General features: G+C 29.8%; 3 protein-coding genes across 3 annotated transcripts in view; 1 reads left to right on the top strand and 2 right to left on the bottom strand.

Moving 5' to 3' along the window:
* LOC105618312 overlaps positions 1 to 1,052 on the top strand; it is a 6,774-nt gene extending 5,722 nt beyond the window's left edge. Inside the window, exons 2-3 of the mRNA XM_012199853.1 lie at positions 680 to 832; positions 972 to 1,052. Of these exons, the coding sequence (XP_012055243.1) occupies positions 680 to 832; positions 972 to 1,052 (234 nt within the window). The remainder of the gene's footprint in view (positions 1 to 679; positions 833 to 971) is intronic.
* Positions 1,053 to 2,160: 1,108 nt separating this feature from the next.
* LOC105618311 (anamorsin homolog) lies at positions 2,161 to 3,787 on the bottom strand. Its single transcript, XM_012199852.1, has 5 exons — positions 3,634 to 3,787; positions 3,011 to 3,336; positions 2,791 to 2,935; positions 2,594 to 2,706; positions 2,161 to 2,464 (listed from the first exon to the last, which is right to left on the bottom strand). The coding sequence occupies exons 1-5, from the start codon at positions 3,785 to 3,787 to the stop codon at positions 2,351 to 2,353; spliced, it is 852 nt and encodes a 283-aa protein (XP_012055242.1). The 3' UTR covers positions 2,161 to 2,350.
* A 2,273-nt stretch (positions 3,788 to 6,060) lies between these two features.
* The window catches only part of LOC105618310 (inositol-tetrakisphosphate 1-kinase-like), a 3,113-nt gene continuing 1,108 nt past the window's right edge, over positions 6,061 to 8,065 (bottom strand). The window contains exons 2-5 of the mRNA XM_012199851.1: positions 7,172 to 7,270; positions 6,960 to 7,101; positions 6,721 to 6,857; positions 6,061 to 6,639 (exon numbers count right to left, since the gene is read on the bottom strand). Of these exons, the coding sequence (XP_012055241.1) occupies positions 6,061 to 6,639; positions 6,721 to 6,857; positions 6,960 to 7,101; positions 7,172 to 7,270 (957 nt within the window). The remainder of the gene's footprint in view (positions 6,640 to 6,720; positions 6,858 to 6,959; positions 7,102 to 7,171; positions 7,271 to 8,065) is intronic.

The following is an 8,065-nucleotide window of genomic DNA, read 5'->3' as shown; positions in this document are numbered from 1 at the left end:
CAATGTATTTAAAAATTACTTATCTCTCTCTCTCTCTCTCTCTCTCTCTCTCTCTTTCTTCTTCTCTTCTCTTTTCTTTTCATTTTACAGGCAATCTATTGTTAGCATCTTAAATGCATACCAGAAATGTACCTCTCACAATCATTTCTTCTAGGAAGAAAAATAAAATAACGTTACATATGTATTCTATATTAAGCTCTGTCGGCATATATTCTCTTTCAAAAATATTTCGCTGTAATACTTTTATTTGCGCGGAGAGAGATAGACGCGGAATTATTCGCGGAGGAAATTAAAGACGTATATATTTGCCATGCTGATAGTCGCATTGGCTCTAATTGAGGTTAATCTTTCGACAGACACAAATCAATTGTTGCATTCCGCTTTATCCCGCCACAGCGCAGAATGCAAAGCATTATTTTATTAACATCACATAACAGAAAATTTTTCTCGCATACAAAAATAAACATTAATATTCACGTTCTCGAATTTAACCGCAAAATCCATTTACACGTTTTTATCAAAATAATCAAAACATACAATTAATTTCAGCGAAATATGCAAGAGACAATTTGAAAGAGATTGGTTTTCAGTTTATTGTTATTAAAATCATTTAAATTTTTTTTAACGATGAAGAAGTAAAATGTAATGGTGTTGTTTTCAACAATCGATTCTGCTATAGGAGCTTCTCTTCAGACAATTTGAGCAGGCTTGCGAGGAGAGCGGTGCTTGCAAGATGCTATCGCAACATAGAAGCGACAGCGTCGCCAAAACACGATGTATCCGGGAATGCGTATCGCCATCCTGTTACAAGGAGATCTATTTATTTGATCAGGTACTAGTATATGTGGAATACCAATTCCGTTAATTGCGTTTGGTACCATGTCGCTTTACGTGCTACACATCTAGTACGTATCCGGTATACAATTTCACTCATGTGGACTGCACAGTAATGAACGATAAATATATTTCAGTTAGAGGAGGGCGAGATTGACGTGAGATTAAATTCCTTCAAAGGTTGCTTCATGCAGCGAAACGGTCGACCACGGAAATAAGGAAGAATGCCCACAGAAAGAAACGCAAGAAGATTTCTAATCGCGAGAATGAACGATTAACGGATGACCCTTTGGGAAATACTGCAATTGTGCAACAGGGAACACGCGCTGCGATAATAGTTCAACAGAAACGCTTCTTGCTTAGACTTCGCTAGTCTGCAAGGATTAAATTGATGATGTAATACAACTACTGCATGATATGCATGATGGAAAAGCACAAAAATAAAACGGAAACAGAAACGCATATCATGCACAAAGATAAGTTAAACAATGCATATCGTGCAGTCTTATGAAAATGAAGCGAATTCTCCAAGGAATTAAATCCGAGAACAATCTTTTTCTACTTTTTGTACACATATTAACTACGACATTATTGCAATGCTGATGATAATGCTGCACGAAGTAAACGAATAAAACTGTTGGCTGCACCAGTGATTTCAATCACCTTATCGCTTTTATACTGCTATATTTAAAAAGAAACATTTCGCAAATAATATAAGTAATTCAGTATACGATAGCATTCATGTTACTCGAATAACGTAATTTCATTGTACAGCGAATGAAGGGTGGCACTTAAAACTATTGTACACACATTTTATCTCTGAAGGAAAAACAACTTGAAACATGACCAAATTTTTATATAAATTATTTAATAGAATAGTATCTTGAAGATAAAACATGTTTTACAACTTCTTCCTTAATATAATAAACTATACTTATACTGTGATATAATGTAACATAACTTACAAAATTGTTATTGTTCACTCAAATTGTTATAGTTAAAATAAAAATATAGAAATATGAGACAATGTATGTCTCAATTAATTTTGCAAAACAATTTAATTTGCATTAATTTGCTCCACAATTTTCACAATAATATTTACCGCTCGTTACAAAGCCGATAAACTTCTGTTATTAACGATTATTTTTCTTTAAAATAATCTACTTGAATAGAAAGTGTTTTATGTAGCGATTTTATAAAACATAATTAAAACTTGTTTATGAATTTAATCTTAAACGATGATCAATCAATTCACTTTTGTTGCTATAATAGTTTTCTTATATATATGTATCATACATTTTATTGTTAAAAAAGAATAAAATACGATTAAATTTAAGTACACTCTTTTATTTAAAGAATTATTATTTTTAACTACATTAAATGTATACTAGAGAAAGATATTTTTATATTATTAAATAAAATTAAGAAGATAGAATCACAAAGAAATTGGATAGTTATTTACGAATAAAAACAATTCGCGCTTATTACAATTGTTATTTCGAAATGAATAACAAACTTAAGAATCGACGATTAGCTGAGTTTCGGGTAAAAGTACCTTCTCTCCGGGTTTGAAGGCAGGCATTCCAAGATAAGGACAACTGGCACATCTGAATGCATCTCCAAGGTAACACTATATATAAACAAATTCATAAAAAATTTTTAATCAAAATTTATATAATTAAAATTTATATAATCGTTCCATTAAATATGACATATCCATGATTTTCAAAAAAAACAGTAATATAAATATAAAACGTACATTTCCACAAGAAGATTTAACAGTGTATTCCGATGCAGCTTTACCACTTAATTCTTCCGCAAGTCCGCATGAACAGTCTTTACATGCTTTCTTTTTACCCGTTGTCGCACAAACTGAAAGCATTACATGTGTCTAGTTTATACAAGTTTGTGAATCCTCTTTATTGTATTTTATTTTTAACATTACAGTAATCTCACCTCTTAAGGATGCTGCATCTGGCTTTACAAGATCTGACTCATCTAAAAGTTCATCTTCATCTATTAAATCTTCGTCTACGGGATCATCCAATTTCCATACATTAGTTTGCTTTTTTGCAAATGAAATAGGAATACTGGAACCCACCTAAATTATCACAAAAAGCTATATACAATCTCTATTATCTTTATTATGTATAAATAAGAAAAAAAATTACTTTACCTCAAACAATGGTTTATTCGCAGATACTTTGCAAACGTTTTCTATATCGTTATATACTTTTAACAAAAAATGTAAGCTCTCTGGATCTGTTTCTAATTTCTTCTGTTTTGTATCTTTTATTATGAAGCCAGATAATTTTAATCTAGATATTCTTTCAGTATACGTAAGTTCTGTATCCGACTTTCTATCTGCTGATAATCGTTCATAAATGACAAGCAAACCATCAGGTTTCAAAATTCTCAATGCTTCTGTTAAGAAATTCTCATCCGTGCATGGTTGTTTAAAAATGGCAATAACTACATCAAAGGTAGATGCATCGTGACTTTCTAAAATCATACAAAATAAATTAGTGCTCTTTTCATTATAACCTACAACATTATTCTCCAAATTTTCTAATTTATCCTTATTGTTAAAGGTAAATATTAAAGGATAAAATGAGTGCTTTTCATTTGGAGGATATAAGTAGACACAAGCATCATTTATCTTTTTCGACATTCACAGTGAATAACAATTTAAGGACATCCCTCGAAGAACTGTGTTGTATGGAAATATATAAAGACTTTTACAAATAATATATTCTTCAATGCAAAAACCTCAGCAAATCAAACAAAAGGTGTACTCACCCTTCTTTATATCTGACAAGCTCGTAGTTTGCAATTTACCGGAATCTCCGATATGTTTCTTGATCGTAGCAATAAAATATGCCGTGTCATTCGAAGGCACATCGTTTCCTGACACGACAAAAACCTTGTTTCCCTCTTTGATGAAAGATGTCATGTCGCGATAGCGATTATTGTTAATAAATAATAATCTTCAAAAAACTTTTTGCGAAAAATTCTGTATCTTGTACCAAATATAATGTAAATAAAATTAAGAATTTGAAACGAGGCTTCCGTATCCTTACGAATGTAGCCTTTTAAGTCTGCGTCTGTTTTTGAAGAGGTTATCTTCTTCTTATTATTATTATTATTATTATGCTTCCTTGGTTTTCCGACTCAGGAATGAAAAAGGTTACAATATGCGTTGAATTTGAATCCTAGATCCTGTGATAACCTCCGCAAAGGGTTATAGATCTCATAACAGTCACAACACAAGAGGTTATCTTCATTTCCTTTCAACGATCGTCTGTTTCAACAAATCGACACGCGCACGCGTGTATCGCCCAAGGCTGCTTCAGCAAAAAAAACTTCGCCTGCAATATGTCGTAAGATTTCTTAATATGGTCGATTCATATATTTAGATCCAATGAGAAACTAAAGGCAAGACTAATTACGCTAAAGAATTTTGCAACAATTGCAAGACTTTTTCTTAAACTTAAATACCATTTAAACGCAATTATAGTTCGTTACTCTTTGCACCTTTTATGCTTAAGTTTTCTATTTTTTTCTTCATATTTTTATATATTATTTTGTGAATGCAAGAAGTCACTAAGAAATGCAAATATAAAGGAGTTATATTAGCCGAACAACTTTTTGATGAGAGACAAAATTAAACTAAACAATTTCTTCTTAAACTATAAATACTTATGTATTTTAAAATACAAAAGTGAAGATAGCTGAGTATTCTTCAATTTGTGCCATTTAGTGCATTAAATCATTTTATATAAATATTATTATGTACTTCGAATCATTATTTTTTTTATGTTATCATTTCGTCTTTTTCTTCGTGTTTTTCTCTGTACAATTTATTCATATAAAATATATGTACATATAAATAAGTAATTGGTTAAATCATATTTCATATTATACAGTATAACCGAATAAAATATGTTTATATTACAGTATCACCAAACTTATATAAATACAGGTTGTGCTAAAATGCCCGTCTTGAATATTTCACTAGTTTCTTATTTTGGAAAAGATAAGAAAAGATAAGAAAAGGATAGGAAAATCATTTTCTGAAACTGTTTCAGATATAAGTTCTAAAAAATTGAAAATATGACGAGCGAGAAAAAAATTTCATATAATATTATAAAAAAAAATTGCCATGTTTCTCTTCTGAAATTATAAAAATTTATATTCGAAACATCTTTTTCTAAAATTAATATTTAAAATAAATATTTAAAAAAATAATTAAAATATTGAAGATGAACATTAAATAACTTTACGTCAATTTGTTTGGGATGTTTACATAGAATCAATCAGCATAATTGCGACAGAATAAACAATATTTTCTATTAACAAGATTTATATATTTATAAAAAAAACATTAAAAAATAAGATATTCGCTTAGAAAGTAGGGAGATCTCAGATTCGATTCCTGATAATATTTGCATAATAAGTTCTTTATAGAATTTGAAATATGTAGTAGCATTAATCGACGATCAAACATTAATTTTTTAATAAAGATTATTATTTCATTAAATGATTACGTTGTACGGCTGACAATACGCGACGCACAATCTGACTGAAATAAATGTATTTAGGAATTTATATAATTATTCTAATATCTAGCTTTGACCGTATTTGGCGTATTTGGATCTTTAGATACTTATGTAATATATCAATCGTATTGTTATTCTCTTATCGATTAAAAAATAACCATTAATTTAATCACACTTAAACATTGGAGGTATTTTACTCAGTCGCAATCATTTTAATTGTTTCTATATTCGTATATTCTATATCGCGCCGTATACTTCTCATTATACATATGTATCTAATATCTTCAACAACTCACAGGCATTTATAACATCTCGTTGCAGAAATGCAAAATTGTATACACATAAAATGTACAAAATATCTTCTCTGGCAGTCGTAGTCATGTTGTACTGTGGAATTTGTTACAAAATATAGGACTCAAATTCGCGAATAATTCAAATTCTCATATTGTCTATGAAATAAGCGATGCGTGATTTAAAAATCGCAATACAAAACTTAATATCAAAAAATTATTATACCTGGCAGAATTAAACCGTATGAAGTTGTAAGAGAGCCGAATTTTGTTAGAAAAATGTACAGACAAATACAAAATGATGCCGATACTACCGCCGCGATTAATACTAATATAGCTTATCCTAAAATTAACATTATCCATCACATGTTACATATTCATTTTGTAGAATATTTCTTCTTCTCGTCACTCTCGAAGCCAGAGTCTAGATCATCGCTCTGACACTTTTTCAATGTACAACCCTTGGAGATTTGCCTGAAACTTTCTCGCTCTACCAACAACTTTTTGATACTATCTATTAAATGTTCAAAAAAATTCGGGTAGCCGTCATATCCAGGAAACACATTAACATCTATTATGGCATACTTCCCAGTATGATTTTCAATTACAACATCTATTCCAACTAGAATAAGACCAAATATCTCTCGAATATTCTTAACGATTGTTTCAAATATTTGGTAATTTGGTTTCACAGTTAAAGGAATGTCTTCTTCGGACAATATAGACCATTTAGATCTACTACAGCTTTTCGATATATCGTGCGAGTTGAAGAATATTGTATTCAACGAATTACAGTCTTCTTCATAAAAATTTTTAAAGCTAGGACGCTCGACCACGTGAAAACGATCGCCCACAACAAATAATTTATATAAAATAGCGTTATGATTAATGAAATCCTGAGCGACACAAGGTAGTTGACAGTCTTTCAAGTCCCTTTCATTAAAGATAATCATCATCTGAAATTAAAGAGTAAAAAATAATTTTTATATCAAACTCGTGATTTTCTTGCTTCAGACATTTTCACATCTCATACCTACCTTGTGCGCATCGCTTGAGCCATATGCAAGAAGCGGCTTGCAAACAAATGGATATTTAATACCACGCTTTTTTAATGTTGATGCTATTTCATGGATATTTCTATTCTTGATTTCTACAAAGTTAGGAGTAAATATATCTGAAAAAAATAAAGCAATGTCAAACATATAATAATTCAGTTCTTTGTAGTTATATTTATAAATACATAATATATTTATAAATATAAATTATAAATACATACCTTTAAACCGAATGCCTTCTTGTATAAATTCGTAAGATTTACATCGATTACTTAAATTCCTAATATTATCCAGAGGATCGATAATGATCAGATCTGGATGTTTGGCAATGTACTCCTGAAGTCGCGAAACAATATCTTCAGCCTATAAAAGATACATTATAGATTCATTGACAATCCAAGCAGAATAAATATTGTTTTAAACGTCTTCATACATTTTTATCACCACTCTCTGCGTGTGACTGCATATCTGTCAGCTTGTGTAAGAAAACATGTAATGGTCCCTGAGTCTCGAAACTTAAATTCACATCGATCTGAAATACAGATTGAAAATTTTAAAATATTACAAATATTGCACTTGCAAAAATAATGCTGATAAAAATGGAATAGGAGAAACCTGACATATATATTAAAAATCTTACATAGATGAGTGATCCGCAGATCATTTTGACCTAACAAACTCACGGATCCGAATTAAAAATACTGTGGATACTCATATACATCTATACGTCACATATATGTACATTTGTAAATAATAAATCATTGCAATAAAATGCAGCGAATAACAAAAATTTGAAAAAGTTAAGACGTTTGATTTTGCATGTTATTGAAAATCTAATTGACCTTTGACCCTCTTATTTGACTTCATACTTTGTTATGATGGAGCAAAGATCCTTGGGTATCTATTGCGAAAAACAAAATTTGAAAAAATTAAGCTGTTTCTGATAAACTTTGTAAATAGACGGACAAACATTGTGAAATTATGAAGTAATTTGCTATGCTACACTACTTAAAAATTAGAATAAGAAACGTTGAGACTGTGTGTGCCACATAATTTTATTCCATCTGTGCTAAAATTAAATGTTTTTCTAGAAAAAAAATTATTGCACCTTACAATCACAATAAAAAAGATAAAAATTCTTTTTAGCTGAACTTCTTGCATCATTCATTTTTTCTTTTTTTTTCTCTACGTAGATAGAAAAAAGAAAAAAGATGAGCATAAGAAGCTGAAAAAACAGGAAATATATATATATATATATATATATATATATATATATATACTACTACTACTTTCTTTTTAATTTAAATTAAAGTAAAATTAACTTTTA

This window comes from Atta cephalotes (assembly GCF_000143395.1).
Source record: "Atta cephalotes unplaced genomic scaffold scaffold00016, whole genome shotgun sequence".
Lineage (NCBI taxonomy): Eukaryota > Metazoa > Arthropoda > Insecta > Hymenoptera > Formicidae > Atta > Atta cephalotes.
The sequence above is the reverse complement of the archived record's forward strand: the minus strand, read 5'-3'. Positions and strand labels throughout refer to the sequence as shown.

Excerpts from the sequence above, each read along its gene's own strand:
- LOC105618311 (XM_012199852.1), bottom strand. The coding sequence starts at position 3,787 with ATGACATCTTTCATCAAAGAGGGAAACAAGGTTTTTGTCGTGTCAGGA. Across the intron at positions 2,936-3,010 it reads CGAATAAACCATTGTTTGAG|GTGGGTTCCAGTATTCCTAT; the intron begins GTAAAGTAATTT and ends GTGATAATTTAG. Across the intron at positions 2,465-2,593 it reads TTAAATCTTCTTGTGGAAAT|TGTTACCTTGGAGATGCATT; the intron begins GTACGTTTTATA and ends GTTTATATATAG.